Genomic DNA, 27,188 nt, shown 5'->3' with positions numbered 1-27,188 from the left:
ACAACACTAAAAATGTTTATTTGCATTGCCATCCACACACACACACACACACACACACACACACACACACACACACACACACACACACACACACTACTCGGTCCGGTTCTGGTGGTTGATTAATGCAGATATGTGCTGATTAGCTCTCATAACGGGCCAGGTGGGTATAGCGCACTGCCATGAGTCCATGACGCTAATGTCTGGTTACTCCACATTTTCATTGTGATATTTTGTGATTAAATTCTGAATCTGCAACGTTCTCTGTCAGGTAAATATAATAGTAGGCTACACTGTCAATGTCTTCCTCTGATGTAGAAGTAATTCAATTCAATTGTTTTTATAGTATCAAATCATAACATGAGTTATCTCAAGACCCTCTACAGATAGAGTAGGTCTAGACCACACTACAATTTACAAAGACCCAACAATTCCAGTAATTCCCCCAAGAGCAAGCATTTAGTACACTGTAAGACAGTAGGCTATACAGCATGTTAAGAGCTTTGGGGTCCTTCTGTAAGTTATTTTGGGGTACAATTTGGTTCTGGAAAATTTTACAAGCAGCAATACCACAGGCCGAGCAATCGGCCCCGTTACTGCACAGGCACATTTTCAACGTGCACTGTACTAGTAGACCAAATGATTATCAGATGAATCAACAAAATAATAATTATCTACTTTTAGTCACAATCACCAAATAGATGGAAAAGAATTCAAATCTTACCTTATTCAGTGTCAACCACCTGCTGCTGCCTTTGGCCCTTCATCATTTTGTGGCTATTAAATCACATCACATACTTCACTGTATCTGCACTCAATGGTGGAGATTTACATTTACTCAAGTACTGTACAATTTTTAGGTACAGTACCTGCTTAAGTATTGTCATTTTCTGATACTTCATACTTCACTTCCAGACAAATAGTTTTCACTCCATTGCATTTGTCTGACAGCTGGAGTTACTAGGTACTTTGCAGATTAATAATACAAAATATAATCAACAAATAAACTGTTATGCAATATTATAGATTGTGATACTTTATTGATCCTTGGAAGGAAATTCACCCAAAAACTACCCAGCAGTATATAAAGTATTTAAAATAAACTCCACCTTTACCAGCTACAACAATAAGTGATGGACACAATAATACATCAATAATTATAATATAATAATATAGGCTAATATATTATACTGAAATGAGCCATTCTGCATAATGAGTACTTATGTACAATTTTGAATACTTGCATTTTACTTGTAATAGAGTATTTCTATTACTATTAATGTATGTTTTATGTTTGATATCTTGTTTTATGTATTCTGTAAAGGACTTAGTATTGCAGCTTGCTGTTTTACTTATAAAAACAGACATATATTATGTCTATGTATAAAAAGGGGCGGATCCGGATGTGACGTATGCGGGGTCAAAGGTAATTTTGTACGTCGGCGTGGTGGTTTGGCGCCAGCAATTTCGCGGGGCAAGAAGAGCACACAAGAGAAGAAGGAAGCCAAAAATATTGAACAAAATAAAAAGTGGAGAACATAGTTACAAACACCACGAAGTGAACTGGACCGGTGGCCTCACTGGTTTTTGATGGTGTGTCTGTGTCGTTTCTGCTTCTTGCGTTTCGTCCTCAACTCCCGAGGTGAGCTGCGAGTGTGTATGTGTGTTGTGTTTAAAAAAAAAAGTGTAAATATTTGTTCGTTTGCTTTGTCTATTTGCTTGTCAGTAAGTCAAAACAAAGAAGGACAAGTGAGCCGGGAGGTGAGGCGGTGTCACCCCGCTGTTAGTCCACTTTCCCCCGCATGAAACTTTGCTAGCTACAGGCTCGAACATTGAGCCTGTTAGCTAGCTAGGTAGCTAACTTGTTAAAGCTAGTTAACATTAGCAGGCTGCTTGCTAGTGCTGTCTTACAAGACGCAGTCAACGACTTGGTCCCGGAGTAGTTCCATTTCTAAAAATGTAAGATGTGTGTTCAGTAGTGTTTACAGCAGGACACGCTTGACAGACTTGTTTTGGTTCCTCTGGGTGTCCGAGAGGAAGTTGCTATTTTAACTGCTGGCCTCTGGTAGCATCCTCAAAACGTGTCAACACATTTGTTCAGGCGTAACCCTTTTTTTTTCTTCATTTATCTCATGTTTACAGATCTGGATACAGTGGAGGGTGAACGCAGCTCTACTTAAATCTCACTGAGGTAAGTTACGTGCATCCGTCTGCCTGCCTGTGTATTCCTTTTCATTATGGCAGCTCTGTGTGGCCATGGTGTGTATAAAAAGCTCATGCAAACCACTGACTATTAATGTCACCAAATCTAGGTCACACACTTAATGATTTACAAATATATCAGTTCTTCTTACATTAGGAATACACCATCTGATCCAGATTCATATTTTTGCACACCCTGCACAAAACCGTACAGCCTTCTTTTCCTTTCAAAAGCAGTTTTATCGTACATGCTTGGTCTTTCATAGCTCGTCTTTTTTTATATTTATTGTAATATTTCTAATCTATATTTGTTCTTGACTGTTGCAGTACTTTGCTCTATTGTTTGTTCCCGTTTATTGTATGCACCAAACGCACCTAGGCAAATTCTTACTTTGGGCAATAAATCTGATTCTGATACCATAGTTTTTATTTTTATAAATCTTGACCCACTTGTGCCCAAAGACTACTAACTCTCACTCGCTCTCTGTGTGTTTCTCTCAGTTTTGTAAAGGCCTCGAGGAGGGGAGTAATAATGATGGCGTCGGCGGAGCCTCCGAGCAGTTCCAGCCTTCTCCCCTTGCTGGAGTCTCTGGAGGACAGCACTGCTGGACAGTCTGAGCAGACGGACGCCTACCTCACCATTGCCAAGTACGATCCCTGTGCTCGTCTTTGACCGTCCTCTGGATATGTCGGAGCATGTGTTGCGTCAGAGTGTTGCCTCAGTTACAACTGGAATTTGTTTGTTAGAAAATAATAATAGTTTTTCCTTTCCAGTCGGCTCAGTGGAGAGGAAGGCCAGCAGTTTCTCCCTGCAGTTGAAAAGCACTTTTCTCGTTTGGGTAAAGCCATCTTGGTGAGTCTTGCACATAAAAAGTTGGAGAACCTCGAAATCTCCCATATTAAAGTTCTTGATATCTGTGATGCCTAATTCTGTTCTTACCTCCTGTTATTTCCAGGTTCACATCACCAGTCCGAATGCAGAGCTGAGCCAAGCTGCCCTGCAAGCTTTAGGGTTTTGTTTGTACCATTCTCGCGTTGTCTCTGGAGTGCCTGGTACATAAATTTACATATTTTATTATACGTCATTATTTTTTCACATGTGAATTCTATGGTAATGCAATTGCAGCAGAGGGTAAGGCTCTCTTTTTCTTGTTTTCCAGAAACCTTTGCATCAGAAATACTATCAGCACTTTGCTCCCAGGTGGTGAAGTCGGCAGATAAAAACACATGCACCAGAGCATTATGGGTCATTTCCAAACAGAGCTTTCCTCCAGATGTGGTTGGCAAAAAGGTGAGCATCAGCAGAGGTTTAAATCCAGGGAGATATTTTTTTAAGAGTGAAAGGTGTCACAACGCTGCTGTATTGATCCATGTTGCTTCACTCACTCAGGTGTCGTCTATACTGGGAACACTGGAGAGTGTGTGTAGCAGAGAGGACATCCAGTCTGTGGTGATGGAGCATGAGGCCTTAAACGTCGTCATCAGGTAAATGAACAACAAATCCTATTCCAGTCCCTCCAGAAAAACGCGATTATGCGATCGCATAATTCAATTGCATAATCAGCCAAAGTCCACATATTTATGCGGGGGCCGCAATTTTGAAACACGCCGCACTTTCGGCGCATAAATTGCAGATTTCCGTTGCATGATTTCATAATCCCCGGCTTGCATGATTTCATAATCCCCGCATTTTCGTTGCAAAAAAAGTCACATGTATCTTAGCAGAAAGTTGAAAAAATTTTGCGTTTACTTCACACAAGAGCAGCCATTTTCCCCTGTTGCCATGGGAACGTTATGAAGTGATGTAATTACGCGACGTGAACATCATCCAAAAGCTGCTAACCCCGCGATGAAGCCATGATGAAAAACCGCAGTTTTTGCAAGTTCCCGCAGTTTCATCGCATAAATTGCACATATATTCCATCGCATTTTTTAAGAAAACATGCCGAATAATCAAGGATTTTTGCCCGCAACAATCACAAAAAAACTCCGCATTTTTCTGGAAGGACTGATATTAATGCTTTACTGGATGGGAATATTTATATTTGCAAACGGGACATGAATCAGATCCATTGTGGATGATGGTTCTACATTGTTATTGGTTACGGAGCATTCTTCTATTTGACCATGCACGTTACAGGAATGTTCACATATGACATTGAGTAGTAGAAAAATACTATTACATGTGTATAGTGTTATGAATACTGGAACATTGATTGTGATTACGAGAGTTGGTTCTAATTTGTCCTGGTGTTTACAGGATGCTGGAGCAAGCGCCGGCCCAGATGGGTGAAGGAGCGCTGCGGTGGGCGAAGCTCGTCATCCCGCTGGTGGTCCACTCGGCCTCCAAGGTGCGACTACGGGCCGCGGCAGCCATGGAGTTGGGCATGCCTCTTCTCCTGGAAAAACAGATGGAGGTGGCTGGTATCATCGAGCCAATGATGTCCTCAGTGAGTGTCTCTCTGTGTCATTAACAGGGCTTCAGTAGTTTCTGTGTGTTACTGTTTGTACTTTGGGGGATGTAACTAAATGCACTGCACCAAATGTCTGAAAACATTCATCCCCAATATTTACACAACAGCAGATTGGGGCTTCAACTAACAATTATTATTTTAATATGTCGCTTATTTTCTCTAATAATGGATTAGTTTGGTCTACGAAAAGAAAATAGGGAAAAATGTCGATCAGTGCTTTCCAACGCCCAAGATGGGCTCAAATGTTTGTCCACAACTCAAAGATGTTCAGTTTACTGTCAGAGGAGTGAAGAAACTAGAACATATTCACATTTAAGAAGCTGGAATCAGATTTTTTTTCAGATAAAAGGACTCCAACTGAATAATCAATTACTACAGCGGATCTTGTATAGTTAGTTTGATTTTCAAATTGTTTATATTAATTAGGATATATCAATAGTCAAGGTGCATGCTTCACTTAGCCAGGCTTCCACGTATTGAACGCCTGCGAAGAGGGAAAAGGAACTGAGCAGTGTAAGTAACTCTGCTGGCGTGCCTCATTTTGTCTTCACAGAAACTGATCCCAGAGCTCCAGAAACTTTTCATGTCCAAGAATGAAACCAACGTCCTGAAGCTCTGGCCCTTATTTGTGAAACTGCTCGGGAAGGTAAAAATGTGCATATGTCTCCATGGTCTGTCTCTGAGATACTGGCACATGAATGTATGACCAAAGAACAGGTCTTTCTACAAATCCTGAATGTCCATAAAGGAATGTGAATTTACAGTGAGGCACACTAAACTCTCTATAAACTTTATAGAGCATCAGAAACACTTTGTAGTTCCAGTTTTAGTAGCTCCTTGGTTAGCAAAATAGTTGCAGATTTATTTCTGTCAATCCACCAATCAATTAATCGTTTCAGTGCTAGTTGAGAGAACATTCTTAAAATGAACATAAGTCTGACAGTTCTCCGACATATTGAAACATATTTCCTACACAGTTGCTGCACAGAGGAGGTCCCTTCATCAACTCTCTGCTGCATCTGGAGGAACTTGGTTTCCGCAGCTCTTCTCCCACCATCAAGAAGATCGCCTTCATTGCCTGGAAGAGCCTCATAGATAACTTTGCCCTCAATCCAGGTGAGCCTTGACTCTCTGGTCCCAATTTTTTTTTACTTCTCAGACTAATCCTGTTTTTGAGCTCTTCGATTTAGCTTTGCACGGTCTCTGTGGCTGAGTTTTAATGTCTTACGTGTCAATCCTGAAGCCATCCTATGCAGTGCCAAACGTGTGAAGCTCCTGATGCAGCCGCTCGCATCCATCAATGTCAGGACGGAGGCCCTGATGCTCACCAAGGTGGAGGTCTGGTGGTACCTGGTGGTCCAACTCGGTCCCAACCTGTCACCCATTTTTGATCAGGTTAGACATGCCCCTCTTTTCTCTCTCAGTTCAATTGTATTTATAGTATCAAATCATAAAAAGAGTTATCTCAAGACACTTTTCAGATAGAGTAGGTCTAGACCACACTCTACAATTTACAAACGCCCAACAATTTCGTTAGCAGCTAGCATTTCTGGAACATGAGTGCACACAGATGGAAAGAGAGGAGATCAGTGTGTCAAAGGAAGTCCCCCGGGGGTCTAAAACTATAACAGCATAACTATGAGCTGGTCCAAGGCAAATCTGAGCCAGCTCTACAATGGTTGGTAGATGAATCGGACGACTATGAAGAGAAGCAGACTACTGTAATACCTCATCACCTGTCCCGTCCAGTCTGCACCAGTGAAAACAAGATGTAGATCCCACATTATGTCCAGTATCTGTAGTGCTGATTTAAAAAAAAAAAAAAATATGAAGGAATTATACACTCTGAAGGAGCTACTGTCCCCTGTCACCATGGGGTGGAGTCTCTCAGTGTCATGCACTCGATTTTATATTGGAATCAGAAAGGGGTTTATTGCCACAATAAGTTACACTTATGTGGAATTTGCCTTTGTGAATGGTGCATACATAAACAAACAAACAAACATACATATTAAACTTAATATGAAATAAACATACAAAAACAAATATATGCATACAAAATAACTGTTGCATAAGGCTTACGTCTATTTTTTAAAAGGTCTCCCATTAAGCCTCATGGCAGCTGCCTCTTTTTGATATGAAGGTATATGAAACATTAGATATGATGTACTAACTTGTGTCATCCTGAGTAAAACACTGTTGCGAGTAAATAGTATTTGTCTCTCTCCAGGTTTCTGTTCCTCTGCTACAGTGCACTATTGGATCCGACTCCTCAGTTCCAAGCACCCCTTCTAGAGCTGTCGGTCAAAACGGTGCTGTCGCACCTGGCACACCAAAGACTAGTACGTTTACACATCCGTTTACACTGGCCTCTCAATCCCCTACAGTCTATGATGCTCTAGACCATCTTACACAAAGACTGAACCAGAATCAACAAGGACATTGTATATTTTTAACCCCCTTTCCTATTGCAGACACTTCAGTCTTGAACAGCTTCAACAGCCCTGCCAATACGTCTCGGATGAGCTTGAACTCCAGCGTCCAGATCCCCTCCACCTTCCCCTCCATCCAGCTGCTGGGCCTGGAGATGTTGCTTCACTATTTTCTGGGACCAGAGGTTCTTGCCACAGCAGCAAAGAAAAAACTCACCCTCAGTCTTGGTAAGAATCGGAGCTGCACATTACCTACTACCAGAGATGTTCAAAAGTCATTTTTTGGAAGTCAAAGTTGAATCTCAAGTCTTTTGAGCTCGAGTCAAAGTCAAGTCTCTGGCCATCTGATTTGGATACAACTATCATACCTGCAAACTAGTCGCTTTTCGGTGAAAATCGCCGTTTTGAATAGGAAAATGGCATCCACGTAAATGGTGTAGATCCAAAGACTTTTTTATTTTTTTTTGGGGGGGGCCTACTACTACTTTCATGATGGCATAACACCCATTCATACATTGGCACCGATCTGCTCTGGAACATGGTGATCGTGAACTTCTCGCTTCTTTATATGTTGCTCTTGTGTACTTGAGCTTTTAACTGAAGGGTTGTTTTGTACCTTGTGAAGTTTTTGACCACTAGTAGTGCCATGACTAGAATACAGTGGGTCCCCAATATGTTTGTAAGAGCACGCAGGCAGTGCAATTTAACATTCTGCTTTTGGTTTCACGCTGTTCTGCTTATCGGTAGTTAGAACACACCAACAATATTTTCCTAGCAATCACCACTTCAGCATTTGTGTCGACTGCAAATTAAATGGGCGGGAGAAACGCCAACTTTCTATTAATTGACCAACAAACAATGTGAAAACAAATGGAAATTCAGTCTAATCGTGCTACCTTCAGCTGTTCCTACCTTTTCATAATGTGTATGTGTTGGGTAGGTGAATCAAAAAATGAAATTAAAAATGAAATGTTTAATTGCAACATATAAAGCCACGTTCTCTTTTCTTTCCAGAGCCCTTGAACCACCCACTCCTTTCCGGCGCTTCCGCTTTCACTAAACACGCTGCTGTGCTCACCTCGAACGTCAGAGATGGATTCACCAACATCGGCAAAGACGCTCCAGGTAAACGCCACAGCTCTACTGGACTGAGTTGATTGAAATTCACCACCAATCCTTTTTTCAATCGTGTAGTTTCTGAACAGTTAATGGAATACCCTCTCCACCACCTCCTCCTCCTCCTCCTGTCAGCATTTGGCAGAACGTTGATTTAAGTGAGTTTTATTGTCAAGAACTCCATATAAACTGTAGGAGGCCATTCTTGTGTAAATGCTCAAGTTCACAAATATGGAAACTGCTTTTCTTGACAATTTATATTAATCTAATTAAAAAATATATAATGAAGAGGGATAGTGTTGGTAGCAAGTTGGCGGATTTAAAAGAATCAAAAAGTGCTTTTACGTGCACTTTCGTAACCTGGTTGTTGTTGGCTTTCTGTAGCAACTTAATTTCTTAGCGGGACTGTTAAAACAACGCAGGGAGCTGCAGTGTTGTTTTAAGGTACCAGTGGGACAATAAAATATCAGTTAGTACGAAGTGGTTTTTAAGATTGTGTATGTGCGCGACTAAGCCCCTTTCACACATGCACTGCAACCCTGAATTTATCTAGACATCACCCAGAGGAGCTCTGTGTGAGAACGCAAATCTGAATCAATTGGACCGGACATTAAACCGACTTTACTTTACTCAGCCAGCTTTTTAGTACAAAATCTGTATAATGTCGATTGAGCGAATGTGTGAATAGAGCCGCTCGTTGTTCAGAGAAATTCACAGCGAGCAAATGGCCGTGTTGATGAAGTTTCTATCATGCGGCTGGCGCAAATTCGGAGGAAAACAAACGAAGAAGAACGGCCATCATGGAAAGACGGTAATGAAAATGTCTAACTGGAAAGACGACCAAATTCAGCAATTTCTCTCCAGAGACTCGGCTGTTTATGACCAAGTTACGAACCCGCTACTTGACCGCGGTGTAATGCTGCGGCTCCACTTTTGTGACACGACTGAAGTGTGGTGTCGCGACGCCTCCCCTGAGCATTTATTGTAGTAGGACGTCTAGAACAAAGGACCTGCGAGAGACTCCTCTGCGAGAGACTTTTGTCTGGAGTGCATGTAACATATTAACGTTCCATCTCTTCTCCTACAGATTCTCTTTTGGCTGTCATATGGACGAGTCTTGTCCGGTTTGTCAACCTAACTATAGAGTCTGGTAAGTACTTGGATGTTAAGTCATCTTTAGTACACTCTGATATGTGGAGAACTACAAAAGAGCTTTCTGTGTGCTAAAGACATTTGCAGGGCTTTTATTTGTTTATTTTTGACATGCCTTGTGGCTTTTTATTACCACAATAATACATGTTCGGTTGTAGAACTGACAAGATAAACTTTGATTACTTGCAAATTCCAGCTTTGGAGTAAATGGAAAAATAACATTGGTCTATGGCATTCCCACTGCTTTGTTATTGTCTTACTAGAGAACCATTTCAACTGTCATTGTGGCTGCTGCTCAGCTTGTGGGGATCTTAAACTTGTGGTTCCCACCTCAAAGCTCCACATAGAGCACCCTGATTGGGTCTGGGCTCTGTCATTTGGGAGGAGGACCAGTGAGACCTCGACCTCGTCTCCTGCCCAACCCACTCCCACTGTCACATCAGTTTAAGTCGGAGCGGTCAGATCCTCGTGGTCTGGACTGCGGTGAAGAGAGAAAAAAAACACTGAGGGGTCCGTCCCCAATGATGACTCTCTTCTCTTAAATTAGACACATTTCCTTCTCTCAAGAAAAGACCAGGTTTTTGTTTGCATTAGTCATTCTGCTGATGAGTTTCTGAGATGAATTTTGTCCCTGGCTCTCAGTAGGCAGTAAGAAGGATCGTCAGGGTAGTGAAGTTCTGACACTGATGCTTCAGGCGCTGCAGAGCATCGTCACCTCAGAAGCTCTGCCTGCTGACAAAGTCCTGGTAAGACAGAGATCCAAAACCTTCAAGTCTCATCGCTCACTGTAGTTACACACAGAACACAATTAGTCATTCCAGTATATATCGCTAGTGATGGCGAGATAAAGCCTCATGAAGCATTGAAGCTTTCCAGCAAATTGGTTCACAAAAGGGTTCATCATTTCTCACACTACCACCTGTTGGTCAAAGAGTGTAAAACAGGCCGATATATCAGAGACGATCTGTGTGATCTGTGATACACTGTGTCAGAGGGATTTTGACTGTATTTTGCGCCAGTAATAACAATAATCAAAAAAATAATTTCCATGCAATCCATTTATATCAGTAGGTGTCTTTTCTGGTGGTGTACTGTAACTAACATAACTGTACAATAATAAACAGATTTCCTTGAGAGGCATGCGGCACAGACTGTAACATCACCATCTATCGCACCTCAATTTAATTTTCATATTTTCTTTGATGTTTTCATGGACCTACTTAAGACTTAGGATTTTAACTGTTGAATCTTTTACCTCCAGATTCTGTTTGAGGCCACGGTGAAAGGTATTCCCCAGAGAGTTCTTGGCTCGGCCTCCTATCAAGTGGGCAAGATGGATGTGCTGAATGTGAGCGATTCTTTCTCCTCTGTTAAGCACATATTCATGTTCAGTAGTCATGGGAATGCTCATAAAGAGAATTTGTAATCCATTCCTCAGGGAACGCCAGCTCTGTTCCTCATTCTTCTCCTCTACAACAGCAACATGCTCTCAGCCTACATAGAGGACGAGAGGTGGGTCTAATGTCATTTATTTACAGCAGTTTACTCTGTGCTCTCTCTACACCAAAGCAAATTTCCCAGGTATTTAATCAGTTATCTCCCTCAGGACTGAAACCTGATTGTCATAATTTAGCGCAGAAGCTAAATGGGCAAGCACTTTTGGATGTCATGACTGTTGTTTTTTTTGTTTGTTTTTTTAGGAATAATTGAGTAATATTTAATATACAGTACTAAAACATGATTGATTTGTGGTAGTTTTGTCAGAGAGGATGGAGCCCTCTGGCACTGCAAATGTAAACTGCAGGATTAGTTTGAGTTACTCCACCAATACATGTCTGTTTTTTTTGTTATATTGATTTAAACAATTGGGTATTCTCCTAGCCCAAAAAAAAGAAACTTACTTAATACATCTTTAAGCTATATAAAAAAAATTAATATATTTTGTGCATTGGAGTTATTTGGGTCCATGAATGTGTTGCAAACTCTGTAGATATTACGTCACATCCCATAAGAGTGTTGCTTGATGGCTTTCCGTCTGCAGGTTTTTTCAGTGCCTTCAAACGCTGGTGGGCTGCGGTCTGTCAGGTCCCACTTCCCCTCTGGCGTTTGGGGAGGCGGTGCTGGGTGCCATCAGACGCAGCGCTGGGTCCGTGCAGAACAAGGAGCAGCTGTGGAGGATGTGGAGCGTGATGGTCAGCCCCCTTACCGACACCATCACACAGGTAGGCAGAGAATCAAAGGGGTTGACGAGCCGTGTCGTTGTCATTATGTGGCTATATTTAACATGTTCCTAGTAGGGGAGTGCTCTGAAAGTTAGCTTGACTGTGTCGGCAGGAAGTGGAGGTCAAAATCTTAATTTATACATCTTAAGGTTTAGTTTGGATTTTAGTCTTGCTCAAGTTGATGGTCAAGTTTGGTTTAATGGTCAATCAAGGCATTTTGTTAATGGATCAGTATTTGCGAAACGACGCATGAGCAACAACTGATCCCTGAAAGTTTTACCACCGAGCAGCAATTATTGAAATTTTTATCAGTTCAGGAGTTTTCTTCCCAGCCCACATGTTTACAGTTTTACACAAGCTGTGACTTCATTAACATGAGGTCTGTGATCATAGGGAAAGCTGCTAACTGCAGAGTGATGTGTGCACTCAATGAACTTAACATTTTAAATCACTACTTTTGTCTTTTTTTTTTTCTTTCTTTTTTTTGCAGTCAAATGAAGTCAACCAAGGTGACGCTCTGGAGCACAACTTCAGTGCCATGCACTCTGCCTTGTTGTTCCCCATCACACACCTACTAAATGGCACACCACTACAGCAGGTCTCTTAATCTTTTTTATCTTGCCTACATGACCATCATACTTTTAACCACTGTTTGCCATTTAAAAAAAAAAAAAACCCATGGTTGAAAATCCTGTTTTCATTTCAACCAAAGGGCCCGATTCTGACCCCTGTATTTTGTCCAGGCGCCCCAGAAGTCGATGCTGTCTTCGTGGTCCAAACTGTACAAAGTGTTCGCCCGCTGCTCTGCGCTGGTGGTCACAGCTGAGGAGAACATCTGCTGCGAGGAGCTCTGTGCAAAGATGGCGGCTGCAATAGACAAAGATGCCCTAATGGTGAGTAGAGGAGAGGAAAACTGCCATCACGTTAAAGCAAGGATGACCGTGATGATATGTAACATCTAAACAAAGATTATGTTTTGTACGACTACCACCAGCTAGAAAAAGTCCATTCATTAAAGGGTTTTCAAAATAATAACACATAAATGATGGTGGTTGCTAATTTGCCATTATCAGGAAAATTGATCCCACAAATAAATCTTCATCTGGAGGTTATGGTTCTTTCTTTGGTTTAACTAAACAAAAGCCAAAATTAAAAAGCCTTTTGATTTCTCAAAGAAATTATTCTAAAAAAAAAAAGTGTTAAAAGTGGTTAAAATATTTGGTTTTTAAACAACCCTGGTTTGACATATTGATGCTGTCTGATCTCTGCAGGTTCCTTCAACATTGCATGCCGTTGCAAGCATCCTCCAAGTCATCGTTGAGTGTGTGGACTTCTCGCCGTACACGCCACAATTTCAGCAGAAGCTGAAGTGTAAGAAAACTCAAGCTAACCTTATTTCAGTCTTCACACTTGGATTAAATGGAGAATTTAATCTGTATTCACTCTGTGTTTCTTCCAGCTCCTCATACTCCAGTAAACTGGATGAAAAAGAGGAATAAGGTTCTGGGGAATCTGTCCACCTTCCAGTCCCTGCTGGTACAGTGTCTAGAGGTTTATCTGGAGGGCCCAGAGGCTTCCTCTGACGCCACAGGACTGGCCCTGGTCTCCATCCTGTCTGCTCTCTTCACCAACCTCTCTCTTGCCAACACTGTCAAAGAAGCTCTGCGTTCTCTGATTCAACCTCTCACCCTCTTCTACAAACAAGCAGCCAGTGAGCCGCCCAAATTCTTCTCGCAGCTTCTGGGAAAGGTGGGATCTTTGTTGAATGGTTACAGTTTTTGAACATACTTTTAACCATTTGAAGTAATAACGGTCTTTTTTTTTCAGTTGGAGAAGCTTCTCTGTGAGATTCTCGGCTGCCTTCAGACCCGCTCTACTTTGCCGTACAACGACGAACTCCTGGCTCTACTTTCTCCTTTGCTTTGTGTGTCGTTTCCTCACAAGAACAAGCATCTCCGCACCTCAGTCGCTCAGTTCTGGAACTCCACTTTCGGCAACTCGGTCACTCTCACGTACCCCGATGAGATCAGGTGAACATCTTCAGGTCACATTTAATGCTGTAGTCCCATTTTGACTCGGAGGAAAAGGCCACATTTGAATTGATTTGGATAGAGATCAACATTTAAGAAAATATGCAAAACAGATTGGATCTTTGTCTCATCATTTTTATCATGGGACATTTAATTTAAGGTGTTTTTCTGCTTTTAAATTTTAAAATCATTCATCCTCACATTAAGCTATCAAAATATGGTACATATAAAAGTTATGGTGTGTGCAACTGTGCCATCATCAGGAAAATTGTTCCAACAATTAATCTTTATCTGGAGGTTATGGGTGGGTGGGTGATATGGAGAAAATCAAATATATCACGGTATTTTTGACTATATACATCAATGCGGATATTGCGGCGATATTGTAGGGTTGACTATTGGTGCTTTCACAAAATATTAACACAATGAGAGTTTTTAAATGTAATCACCAATAATGTGGATACAATGATAAAGTGGGTAAAGGCAAATAATAAAACGGCTAGTAAGTCTGGTAAGTTCAGAAAAATACATCACCTTACTGTAATGCAGCCTTGAAAACCAGGAAAAGGCAACACTTGTGTCATATCACGATATCCAAAATTTAAGACGAAGATATCTAGCCTCATAGCGATGTCGATATAATATTGATACATTGCCCAACCCTAAGGTTATGGCAGTTTTTTTTGGTTTGAATAAACAGACAAAATTAAAAACCTTTTTTTGGTTTTCAAAAGAAATCATGATTTAAAGAAGTATGTTTAAATAAAAAAAAAAAAAAAAAAGAATTTGCTACAACAGTAATGCAACAATAGAAAAGTTTGTTTTAGGACAGGAACAAATGGAAGTAATTGGATCCATCCGAGTGGCCCAATCTTATCAATGTTGCCAATTTCCTTACACAGACCAATATTGAGCCAAGTGAAGCAGAAGACCCCGATCATCCTTCCTGGCTTTGAGGTTGTTGGAGTTTCTGATGACCTCAGTGGACCGTATTCAGTGAGTTGCTTGTACCTTTAGTGTTGTAATTTCAGCTATATTGCGCTCTCTGTTCTTATTGTTATTTGTGGCTGATCTTGTTTGTCTGAAGAGTGAGAGTTCCCAGTTGGAGACCAATCTCAGTGGGATGCCAGTTTCATCTGTGGGGAAGAGGGACTCACTGCTGGGAAAGGCTGCTGAGATGAAGGACAGGAGCTCTGGGAAAACCTCTAAACCTGTTTCTGTAAGTTCAGACTCTAACCACACCAGGTAACCAAGTGGCCTAGCTGTTTAAGGTGCTGACATGTGAAAGCAGTGTCTCGGTTTCAAGTTTGAGGCTTTTGTTGCATCTTTCTCCCCCACATATATCCTGCCAAGTCTACTGTACTCTCAAGAAGACAAAACATATCTACTAACCTAAAAAATGCCCTAAATACTTCCACAAGTTAACATGCGTGCATACTGTGAGATGGGTTGATTGGTCATCCTATCATGTATGTGTTAGAGAAATTTTGATTTACATACTTTATCTCTTGGTATTATTAAACTGTTTGCATAGAAGAATAATATACTGAATACACTACTTGAACTCACAAGATAACCTGGGAACCACTGTCTTGTCCTTGCTGGAGCACAGTGAGATGCTGAGGAAGGAACAGGTGCTCCCTGACTAGATGAAGTAGACGTCATCGTCTCTTACCAGATAACAACTGACGACACCAACTCTTGTATCATGATTGTATTTGACAAATAAATAAGCTACTTGAGATTTTTTCATCAGGTCATTGTCTGTACTATTCCGTAGTGCGGAGACTGCCTCCTCGTTGGGTTCTCGAGTTAAATTAACTTTAATATCTCTTCAGTGGTTCCGTCTATCCTCTGATAATGTAATTATTCTAACAGTATGTATTTAGATTATTTAACGTGCCATCTTCGAACGTGTTTTCTGTGATTTCATCGGTTGTTCTACTAAATAATGTTGCTCATTATATTGTATCCTGATGGTCTGTGATAGAAACAGATATATCAAGATCAGATCATTACAAAGACAAAATATTTTTAGGAATGTATTGGAGGTAGAAATATATTTTTTACACTAAAAAAGCAAAATGTAAGATGTAGATTTTGGAAAAATGAGAAGTCTCCCATTCTGTAAGAAGAGAAAACATTTTGTGACCATGTGAGGCAAGTTATTGTGCTGAGACTTGGTCTTTTTTAGTGCTCGTCATCCCAACATTGCACAATTGTGTTCCTTTCAACAGACAAAGCTGGACTTTGGCTCTCCCAAGCCTCCCTGCAGAGGAGTTTTAGAGGAAGAGGCCTCCATCGACTTTGTCTTCATTCCTCCTGAGACGAAGGAGCGAGTTCTGACGGAGCACCAGAAGGAGGTGAAGAGGACTAAAAGGTCAGATTTGTCCTCTTCACCGTTTGTCCATCAGTGGCGTTTATAAAATACAATTTAAGTGTCCACGTTGTTAGTCTTGTGTAGAGCTAATGTTTTCTTTGGTGCACAGGGTTGACATACCTGCCATGTACAACAACCTTGATGCTTCTCTGGATACAACAGCTTTCACTCAGTACACACAGAGCCAAGAAGACTCTTTGTAAGTTCAGAGCATCTGCTAACAGAATCAAGATAAATCCCTCTCATACAAACACAGCAGTCACGTAATAAACCATGTTTTTTCCCACAGGGACAAACTGGCAACTGAACAAGCTGACAAGGGTACCAAAGAGGCTCCTGGCAAGGTAATGAAACCCACATCCCAATCATTGGAAAAACAAAAATCTACACTGCCAGGAAACACTACTGGGGGCTGTTTTTGTCCTGTTTTTCATTCTGCTAAAGTGAGAATGAACAAAACAAAAACTCTTTGTACATTGTTACTTTGCATTACTTGCAACACCGACACAGCCCATGTGTATTTTGGATCTCAGTTTTGACCATTAATGAATTTAACACTGTTACTACAGAAATCATTTGGAGCATTAATTAAGACAGTATTAGGATTGTGCATCAGTCTGCACACTTGAAGTCGCACATTCGTTGACTTAGTCAAAAAAAATAAACAGTAGACTTGCTTTATCCCAGCTTGCATATCAAAATCCAGAAAATGGCAACATACTTTAAAAAAAAAAAAAAAAAAAAAAAAAAAAGGCAGAAATCAGATCATCCATCTATCAATTTCCAGTGCTTACTTGTGTTGGGTGGCAGCCGGCAAAGTCTACATGTCTTTCTCCCCAAACACACCCTCCAGCTCTTCCTGGGGGATCTTGAGCTGTCCCAGGCCAGATGTGAAATCTCTACAGTATGTTCTGGTTCTGCCCCAGACTCTCCTCACAGTTGGACTTGCCCTGGATACCTCCCCATGAGGCATCCAGGAGGCATTCTGATCAGAGGGGTTGTTGTTGTTAGGTTGCACAATTTTATAATGAATCACAGTAGCTCCCATAGTGCATAAAAACAATGAATCCCGAACGTTATTGTTTTGCTTTGGAATTATTTTAATCAGTACATGCACTTCTTAAACATATTAAAGCTTTAGCACATTATCTTTTATGGTGTTCCCTTTCTCACACAGATTTGAAATAAGGTTACTGTTAAGGTTTAGGGAAAGACTCAGAATATTCTTATTTCAAATGACTTTTTTTCTCCAATTTTTTTGGAGCAATGAAACATTCACATCAGTACATGTCTGATTTTCTACATATTCACACTTGCAGACCGATATACTTACTTGTATTTGGTTTCTTTCAGGTTCCTCAGGAAGATGTGGAAAAAGAGGACACTGAAATTCTAATAGAAGACACTCAAGACTATACCAGCCCAAAAGCAGTAGAGAACATGCCAGAAACCCACAAACCGGAAGAGATGATCCCTGAGTCAGCAGATGTTTCTATAGAGGATGATGTCAAGAGTGATGATAAAGCAGAATACTTGGACATGCAGTCTAAAGAAGGCACAAGTCCTAACATCTCTGGTTCTTCAGATTTGGTATCAGGGACTCCCCAGAAACCCAACAGTCGCCGTCAGTCCTTTATCACCCTGGAGAAGTATGCTGAGGGAAAACCTGCCAGTCCCAGCAGTGTGTCCACATTTACTCGTCTCATAAAGACCTCCAATAGCCAAGAATGCTCCAAGACCAACAAGAATTCTTCCTCTCAGGCCTCCCTGACATCGACTGGTCCTAATTCTCAGGATTCCCAGTCCTCAAGGACAGGAAAAACGGACTCACAGTGTCCTGTGAACGATGCCCTTGAGTCCCCTGTAAGGCCAAAAGACTCCGTGACAAAAAGCGGGCCAGTAAGGCTGATTGAGAGACTGCCCAGTGACCCAACAGAGGACGAAGACGTTATCCCGGACACCCAGACTGAAGTGGAGGACAAAGAGGGTACACAAATGGCTTCCTTATCAGAGCAAATGAAACCCTCAAGCCAGGACGAGGAATCTGGACCGACTCTGGATGATTCTCAATCTTCTGGGACTTCTCCAGGCGAACCCAGACGGTCTGGACGCTACAGGGTCCGACCTCTGCTGCCTGGAGAGGACCCTGAGGAACGGGAAGAGAAATACACGCCGTTGAAAAGGAGACGTTCTGGAGAGGAATCCAAAAGTGATTCTCCAAAGCCGAGCTCAACGCAAAACAGACCGAACACAAGAGGTAAGCAGGCTGCTGAAGAGGACAGTGGCAGAGACAGATTACGAACGAGGGCCCAGAAGGACAAGAGTGAGTCAAGCCAAACCAACTCTCAGGGTAGAGCACACAAGAAGATCAAACTGTTCAGAAATTCTGAGAACTTCCTTGATAAACCTGAACCCAAAAGGAGATGCACCAGAGAGCATGAGTCCAGCCAAACTGACTCGCAGTCTGATTTTGAAAGCCAGTCACAGGGTAGACAAAGACGGCAGAGCAAAGCATCTTTGGTAATCAAGGAGGAGGGTGGAATGAAGAAAAAGGTTTTGCCTGAAAAAGAAGAGTCCCTCCAAACTGACACACATGAGCTTAAGATTGTAGAAATGGCAGAAAAGGATGCTGATAAGCCAAAGAAAGATTCTCAAATGATCACTCCTTCCCCTCAAACTGGTGGCAAATCCCAAGAGTTTGACATTGTAGAACAGACTGAAAAAGATGGTGATAAGCCAAGGAAAGATTCTCAAATTGTTACTACTTACACTCCTCAAATTGATGACCAATCCCAAGAACTTATAGAAAAGACCAACAAGGAAAAGAGAGATTCTCAGATAGTCACTTCTCCAACTAATGACAAATCCCAAGATAGAACAAGCACCACAAACAAGTTGGTGAATGACTCTGAGGTAAAAGACAAACTCAAAACAAGTGAAATCACAGATGACAACCTGAGTCAAGAGGACTCTCAAGGGATCACACCCTCGTCCTCTGACAGCCAGTCTCGGCGTAGATCCAGAAGAAGCAAGGCTGTGGAGTCTGAAGATAAAAGTGAAAATAAGAATTCATTAGAAAGGCAGACTAGGTCCAACTCTCAGCTAGCATTGTCAGCTGTCGGTCAGTCAGAGGCCAGCATTGGAGGTAGGACCAGAAGGAGCAAGGTACAAGAGGAGCAGTCAAAGTCAAGTCCTAGCTCAACCCCAGAGAGTTCTCAGTCATTAGATACTGCAGGATCAATAAATTCTTCCCGAGGCAGGGGCAAATACCCACGAAGAAGATCTTCTCAGGTGTTAGCCAGTAAAGAGTCTTCAGAGTCTGAATCCTTGGAGGCCAAAGAAAGTCCCCCAATGCCCAAAAAGAGAGGAAGAAAACCTCGAGCATCTCTTCCAAGTCCTCTCACCCTTGAATCCGGTAACAAAATTAATAACGATATAGTTATAGTAAGTGATTCACAAAGCATAGAAGCTAAAACTGATTTAGAGGATTCACAGGAATCTCAAGATTCGCAGTGTTCTGAATTACTTCAGGTTACACACAACGTTGAGGAGCAAAGTAATGCAGAATCACCAATGAAGGTGACGGTTGATGCTGTTGTAGAGAAAACTGAAACTGACAACACAAAGAATAGCGAATCGCTGAGTGTGTCACCTCACAACGAGCAAACGCAAAAGGAATCGAACATTGATAATGCTTCCTCACAGGAAGCTGACACTAAGGACATGCCGTCCGCTGAAATGATTGAATCAGTTGCGATCAGTACAGAACCAACTCGGCAAGAGTTGCCCTGTGACCCTGTGTCTGTGTTATCTGCTGTGGACACAGTGGCGCCCCCTGATGAGCCAACCGAGAAACTGCAGTCCTCAGAGTCTTCACAGGAGAATGTAGAGAAACTCCAGGCCTCAGGGTCTTCACAGGAGAATGTAGAGAAACTCCAGGTCTCAGGGTCTTCACAGGAGAACGTAGAGAAACTCCAGGTCTCAGGGTCTTCACAGGAGAACGTAGAGAAACTCCAGGCCTCAGAGTCTTCACAGGAGAATGTAGAGAAACTCCAGGTCTCAGGGTCTTCACAGGAGAATGATGTAGAAGCGTCTGAGCCGGTTGACAATGTTACAGAAAAACAAGATGATTTAAATTCAAACCAAGAACACCCAGTTGTTCCAGTGGAGGATACAGCTGAAGACATTCACAGTACCACTTTGGGACAGAACCAGATGGAGTGTCCAGATGTCATTGATCCTTTTTCAAAGGAGGAGAAACAGTCTGCCTCCAACGAACAAGGCGAATCAACAAACCAGCCCACAGAGACTAGTGCCGGTGAGGACATCACACCTCTACAGGAGAGCGATAAAGACCGCAACACTCAGATTGTGGAGTGTCAGGATGAAGAGGAAACTCAGACCGCCAACACTGAGAACGACGTAGTCGCAAATTTGGATGCTGCACCGGATGGTGTTTGCAACGCTTCAGCGTTATCAGAATCGACAAACAACGATGTTTTCCTGGATTCTCCAGCGAAGCAGAAAGACCTGGAGGCTTTAATGGGGGCAGAAGGCGGCCAAAGCCCCAGCAGTGGCAGGAACCGAGGAACCTGGTCTCCTTCAGCCTCCCCATCGACCAGTATTCTTAAGAAGGGCCTGAAGAGACAACTAGAAGAGGAGAGTCCCTCAAATCTTGTCAAAGTATGTGACAAAGCACTTGTAAAATGTCAAAATGCATCTCAAATACATAGGTTCCACCATAATAATAATCTTTATTTCAACTTTGCAGTCCAGGCGTGTGTCTTTTGCTGATCCAATCCAACATCAGGAATTGGCAGATGACATCGATCGTCGCAGCCCTGCTATCAGAACCAGCTCCCCCAGAAGATCCAAAGTTAGCGCCATACCACAGCCTAAGGTATGAATGAGGCCAGCATTGTTCTTCATTGCCTTGTTTCTCATTCACACGAACCAAACCTTTTCTTTAGCAAATAATCTGCTTTGCTGTAACATGACGCCCTTCTGCTCCCTATTCTAGTACGTCACTACTCCAACAAAGGGTCTGCTGATCCTGAGTCCCAGAAATCTGCACAGTCCAGGTTACAAGAGCTCCAAGAAATGCCTGGTATGCAAAACTGTAACATTCATTATTGTCACCATTTTCTTTGGGGGGCGTTTACTTAAGGGCAGAAGACGCCAAGCTGACGGACACAGTCCTGGTTAACGCGTTAGCAAAGAACACCCAAAGAATGGCCTTTTTACACATCCAGGAAACACGACGCAGCATTTACATTCATTGTGGAGTTTCTCTCCACAAGTCCAGTACTCACTCTCCTTGTAGCTTCGCTTTGGCTTCTACCAACGTCTGAGGGAAATATCTGGCTCTTAAGCTGCTGCATGTTTTTGCATTTTTTTTTTTTTTTTTTACCAGCTGATCACTAATGTGCCGGGCAGGTGGTGTCACTGGGTTAGTAGCCATGCTAGTGGTGGGGATGAATTTTTGTACAGCCATTCTAAAGGATGAACCCAATGACTTTGGTGACGGTCTTTCATCCGGTTATCCTTCCATCAACAGTTTAAACCTTTTTGTTTGTCCAATACTTTGGTTTATGACCAAATACCAGTGGAACTAATTACACCCCCACCAGCCTCAGTTGTGCTTTGTGTTGATGGTTAACATTATAGCAGCTAAACATCAACATGCGATGATTACCATTCTTAGCATAGCACACATTCTTATTCCTTGTCAAAACCTGGTGCCTACCCTCAACGCAACTTGAATCAACTTGATTGTAGGGATCGACCAATATGGATTTTTTTAGTGCCGATACCGAATTATTTTTTATTTTATTTTTTCTTTTCTTTTCATTAGCCTTAGCCAATGATCGATACGGGCTGCCGATTTTCTTGAGCCGATATTTGGAGCCGATACTGCTTTTGCTCCTTCAATTTACATCATAAAGATGTAAACCCTGCCACACTGGATTTGTTTTCGGAATCTGCTCTGCCATTTCTTTAAAAAAAAAATAAAAACACAGATCAGTGTCACTTCTGCAATCATCTTACATTAATATCACCCAAATTATGTGTGCAATGTGCATCATATGGATGGGTCTGCATATGGTTAACTGTGCAAGAGTAAAAGGCTTTCATCAACATCTACAACACAGCCTTGATGATGCATTGCTTGCTGACATATTTTAAGACCGATATAATCAGACAAAATGTCCTTTGTCAACACATTTGAATAATTTAAGAAAACAATAAACCTGAAAAGTAGCCACTGAAATGAAGTGCTTGTTTTGTAATTTAAGACTGCCATGGTGCTAGTGGGGGAGGGGCACAGTCTGCACGTGAACTGCAGCGTGTCTCCAGCAACACAGAGCTGCCTGTGAACGCCTGTCTGTAAATAATGCCGGGAAAAAACTACCGGCGAACGCTGCAGCCGCATATCGGCCGATGCCGAAACACATAAAAACGCAAATATCGGCCCGATATATCGGCCGGTCGTTAACATCGGTTTATCACTACTTGATTGCAACTTTAATGTGCTGTAAACCCAGTATGGTGAGTGGGTGGCTTCATAGAGTTCTCTGTGGGTGCATTAATGCAAACAACTCTTCACCATACACATTTTCGTTTGATTCAGTTTTTATTTACAAATATTGATTGGTGCAGCTTTTTGTTCACAGTTAGGCTTTTAGTCCTAATGGTAGATGCAACCTTTTTTTCTCCCCAGATTTCCGAAATGAGCCAAGAGCAGCGGCCTCCAGTCTCCAAAGACTGTATCTACCCGGCCCTGGTTGGCTGCTCCACACCTGTAGAAGCCGTGCTGCCTCAGATATCCTCCAACATGTGGTGAGTACAGAACAGGGTTGATCAAAGGAAAATGTTTCGTATTGGGTGAAGTATTTATCTTTTGTCTTATGAGGTGCATTTATTTGTTACTGCTCTCGGTTCTCCTCATAGGTCTCGTGGTTTTGGGCAGCTTGTTCGAGCCAGAAACATCAAAACTGTCGGAGACCTCAGTGCTCTCACTCCCAGTGAAATCAAGACTTTGCCAATTCGCTCCCCCAAGATCTCAAATGTCAAAAAGGCACTTAAAAACTATGAACAACAGGTACGCCAGGGGATAGAGGGCTGCAACAGCATTGAGATCACGCAGCACAAACACAAATATGCAATATCAATTTTGCAGAAACATATAATCGTGAAATTGTTCTTGTATTTGACATCTGAACAATTCTCTTTCAGCGTAAAGGACGAGGTGGCGATGAGTTGAAGAGTTTGGATGAAATGGAGATGACAACCTCTGAACTGGAGACCAGTGCTCCTCAAAACCTGGATGAGGAGGATAAGACCTCAGGAGAGACACTAGGTGTGTAAAAACTGGTTTGGTGCCACTGGGATTTTATAATAAATCTACATTTCACCCATGAATTTGTTGGAATAGTTTGACATTTTGGGAAGCTTATTTGCTCTCTTGCAGATAACTGGATGAGAAGACCAATACCACACTCACATCTGTATGTTATGTATGACGCTACAGCCAGCAACCAGCCAGTCAGCTTAGCTTAGCATGAAGACTGGTAACAGTTGACCCTGCTCTGTTCAGAGGGCGCAACAGTTTCCAAACTTTATGCTAAGCTGACCGTCTCCATTCTGTACTTTATATTTCCTGTATAGACATAAAAGTGGTATTGGTCCTCTTATCTAACTCTCCACCAATACGTATTTCTCAAAATGTCGAACTTATAGAATAGACCCGATCACAATGTTTGTTCCACAATAACTTCCAGGTAGAAAACTCCTGCATCCCGTACATACAATCTAACGGCGCTGAGAAAACAGGAACGACTGGATATACTCTAAATCTCATTCATCTAAAATGCGTGTTTGATGCTTTCATATGTCAACATTGTCACTAACGTTACACTGAAAACCTAATTTACCTGTTGGGCCACTGACCAAAGAAAATGACACCACCCAAACTAGCAGTCAGTCCGAGCGTTTGTGAGATGTTGTTCTTAGTAACGCTAGATTTGGTTTATCAAAGACGCTAGCAGAGCGACACAGGACAGAACATAAGCCCAGCAGAAACATCAGATAGGTCGCACCTCCGCGTTTAACTGTATATCTTTAAATGTTACAGTTAATGCTGAAAATGACAACAAAAATAAACAAGTTTGCCAATTTCACATATCTCTGCAACTGAAATGTACTGCCGTTTGTGTCTGTCCGGTTGGGAAACACAGTGATGTTTGTGTTAGCGCGTCATCACGGCGATTCGGTCTGTACTTATGTTTCTAAACAACGTCATCTGTCTATTTGCAGCAACAGCGCTGGTGGACGAGCCCGTTCTTGCAGCTGGGAGGCCGGAGCTAGACGGCCTCGGGAATCAGACCCCTGACACACCGGCCGGAGAACAGAGACCTGGAGGGCAGCTGCACCCTGAAGAGCTGCTGTCAGACGTGGAGGCCCTGACCGACAGGATGACTCATGTTGAACTCAGCCGCTGCTCCCCACGGCAGCTTGTTCAGATCCACGATCAGTTAGGAGGCATGATGAGGCGCTTGGTTGTTGAGCTGCAGACACGCCTCTGCCAGACCGACGGCAAACCCTGAAGAGACTTCAGCTGGATCAGACGGATGCATAGCTGTTGAAATGGCACATAAAAAGACAGAACTATTCAAGAGGAATCTGCAACAAAGGATAACATTATCTTCTATCCTAGACATCTTAAATCAACAGATTATATGGTTTTAACTCAGAATGCCTTGGCCTTGTCTCACCTTAGTTTTTTTTTTTTTCTTTGCTTAGTGTTTTTTTTTAATAAATACTAGCAGCACTTTTTTTCCATTTGTAGCTTAAGCTGTTGGATAGTTTATATGATTTTAAAGAAACACTCAAAGGGAAGCACAGTCACACTTTCTAAGCTGTGTCAAAAGAAGAAAGCGATTTTTAACAGTTGTAGTCTCTACGTGGATGGTATCTAAAGACTTTGTACTGAAGACAAATATTATTTCTCTACACACGCTGTTCCAATATGTTGTACATATGCTTTCTGTCATGGCATTTACATCCTTTATGTGCCTATTTTTAGGCTGTTTACAATTCAACTTATCAGTACTCTTGTATATTTTGTACGTTTTCTTAGTTTGTAAACCTTTTCTGTCACTTCTGTTTCAGTGCATTTTTAAAGTCATGAAGCATACTGTAGATGGTAGTCTGCACTTCAGTCTTTATTTGTGGTTTTAAATGCTTAAATAAAAGACAGAACTTATGTTTTAAGTTCAATTCCATTTTGTTTGACATGCATACATTAACAGGAGCAAAGATTCATTGTTGCACATGAGGTGACAACCCATGCACCAAGTTTTGGGGAGGGATACATTAGAAAAAATAGATTTGTGTGATGATTTGGGTGAAATCTGGACATTGATGTACCAACATATACTTAAATGACTTTATAAAGACAAGCTGATCATTTGGCAGTGACAGTTGATAGAGCTCAAACGTTTCAGATGTTTTAAACTATTGTTTTAAAATACTATTGAAAGGCTGCTATAGTCTAAATTGATGATGCCCAAGGGCAATCCCTTATATGATTTCTATGTAACTGATGGGGGACAAAATATTAGAAGTATCACATTCTCTCTTTGTGTTTTCCTGCAGTGTTTCCTTGTTGATCTGCAGTGGACAGATATTTCACATAAAAACTAATTTTAAAAGATCTCTACTTGATTTGTCTGACATGAGGAATCTGGTTTCCATAATCGGGTTAGAATATTAGAGTAACCTGATTGTCCGAACTGTCTGCTGGAGAAACCGCTTTGTAACGGTTTCTTATTGGCCTTCACTACACAGTGCCACAAATGGCAACTGATGGCACAAGGTCTCCCCCTTGTGGGTTGGTTTTATGGTGTAGGGCAGGGGTCTGCAACCTGTGGCTCTTTAGCCCCTCTCCTGTGATTTCCTGTGGCTTTGACAAAAGAATTATACTCTTTAGTGTTTATTATTGTTGTAGATCTAAAGTGATTCTTACATTCTCAATTGAAATAACATTTCAATATACATAATCTGTTAAATAGATGGTAACACTTTACTTGAAGGTATCTACATAAGAGTGACATGACACTGTCATGACACGTGAACCCTAACCCTAACTGTAACCCTAACCATAAAAACCGAATGACACTTATGTCATAAACGTTTGACTTGTTTATAATGTTTTATGACACGTTCATGACAGTGTCATGTAGTGTAACCAAATAGATTATAGAATTTAAATCATCTATTCTTAGACTTCAAAAACGAAACTGAGATAGTTAAAAAAAAATCAAGGCATGCATCTCTCTGCAAAGACAGGGCCATACAAATGGATACAACATTGTTCATTTAGACCTATCAGTTTAGACTAGGGTTGTACCTTAATTATTGCGGCTCTTTTTCATGACCAAAAATGGCTCTTTTGATAGTAAAGGTGGCTGACTCCTGGTTAAGGAAAACACTGAACTACGGGACATTATCTGTGCAGTGACACAACACTCAGTAATTTACAGTACAATACATTGTTTCAATTATATAACTCTGTTACTGTTCAGTATTTTGAAATTACATGTCATTACATGTCATTTAGCTGACGCTTTTATCCAAAGCGACTTCCAATTAAGTGCTTTCAACCCTGAAGGTGCAAACTCCAGTCAACAAGTAGTAAGTGCAAGTACATTAAAACTACAAAAAGCAATATGAAAGTGCAGCTTCAAGAAAGATATATATATATTTTTTTATTTTATTTTTTGTGTTTTTTTTTGTGTGTTTTTAGTACAGCATGTATTCACATGTATATATAATGCATTTGTCTCCTGTTGACCTCACTGTAAGGTCTCTCTGAATCAGAGCATCAGTAAGTTTTATAGAATTACATTAAACTGTGAGATCGCCGTGAGGAACTTGGCTAAAAGCCTAGAATGTAAAAGGAAAGAACTAATGATAATATAATACAATCTGACAGAAGGTGCCACTGGCTCCTTTTACTGCTCCATCCGCTCCAGTGCAGGCCTGAGGAGCAGGCTTCTCTTTGGCTCGGTGTGTTAGTAATTATCTGATTATTTCTGCCGAGCGCTGCCAGGGGCTGCGTTGCATTTCCACAGTTTATTGAGATAAAGTCGGACTCAGCATGCAAGCTTAGCAGATTGAGC

General features: G+C 41.6%; 2 protein-coding genes across 7 annotated transcripts in view; both read left to right on the top strand.

Annotated features, from left to right (window-relative positions):
• The first annotated feature begins 1,419 nt into the window (after nucleotides 1-1,419).
• Nucleotides 1,420-25,275, top strand: rif1 (replication timing regulatory factor 1). 6 transcript variants are annotated; one of them, XM_031304863.2, is made up of 37 exons: nucleotides 1,420-1,639; nucleotides 2,140-2,188; nucleotides 2,711-2,847; nucleotides 2,974-3,052; nucleotides 3,156-3,252; nucleotides 3,360-3,490; nucleotides 3,590-3,684; nucleotides 4,460-4,649; nucleotides 5,227-5,319; nucleotides 5,651-5,789; nucleotides 5,917-6,068; nucleotides 6,904-7,015; nucleotides 7,148-7,333; nucleotides 8,120-8,230; nucleotides 9,309-9,371; nucleotides 10,016-10,119; nucleotides 10,635-10,721; nucleotides 10,812-10,885; nucleotides 11,415-11,595; nucleotides 12,086-12,193; nucleotides 12,339-12,488; nucleotides 12,867-12,966; nucleotides 13,055-13,344; nucleotides 13,423-13,625; nucleotides 14,528-14,621; nucleotides 14,713-14,844; nucleotides 15,863-16,005; nucleotides 16,115-16,204; nucleotides 16,295-16,349; nucleotides 17,359-19,874; nucleotides 19,992-20,688; nucleotides 20,777-20,905; nucleotides 21,026-21,112; nucleotides 22,727-22,845; nucleotides 22,957-23,107; nucleotides 23,242-23,365; nucleotides 24,322-25,275. In XM_031304863.2, the coding sequence occupies exons 3-37, from the start codon at nucleotides 2,732-2,734 to the stop codon at nucleotides 24,609-24,611; spliced, it is 7,488 nt and encodes a 2,495-aa protein (XP_031160723.1). In that variant the 5' UTR covers nucleotides 1,420-1,639; nucleotides 2,140-2,188; nucleotides 2,711-2,731; the 3' UTR covers nucleotides 24,612-25,275. The 6 variants fall into 6 exon arrangements, with proteins under 6 accessions (XP_031160723.1, XP_031160645.1, XP_031160582.1 ...); XM_031304785.2 differs by having other exon boundaries at nucleotides 17,359-20,030; nucleotides 20,070-20,688; XM_031304722.2 differs by having other exon boundaries at nucleotides 10,019-10,119; nucleotides 17,359-20,688.
• Nucleotides 25,276-27,022: 1,747 nt separating this feature from the next.
• LOC116053785 (collagen alpha-3(IX) chain-like) overlaps nucleotides 27,023-27,188 on the top strand; it is a 12,183-nt gene continuing 12,017 nt past the window's right edge. Inside the window, exon 1 of the mRNA XM_031304967.2 lies at nucleotides 27,023-27,188. This exon is cut by the window's right edge and continues 106 nt beyond it. The gene's annotated coding sequence lies outside the window, so the exon portion shown is untranslated.

This window comes from Sander lucioperca, chromosome 8 (assembly GCF_008315115.2).
Source record: "Sander lucioperca isolate FBNREF2018 chromosome 8, SLUC_FBN_1.2, whole genome shotgun sequence".
NCBI lineage: Eukaryota > Metazoa > Chordata > Actinopteri > Perciformes > Percidae > Sander > Sander lucioperca.
The sequence above is the reverse complement of the archived record's forward strand: the minus strand, read 5'-3'. Positions and strand labels throughout refer to the sequence as shown.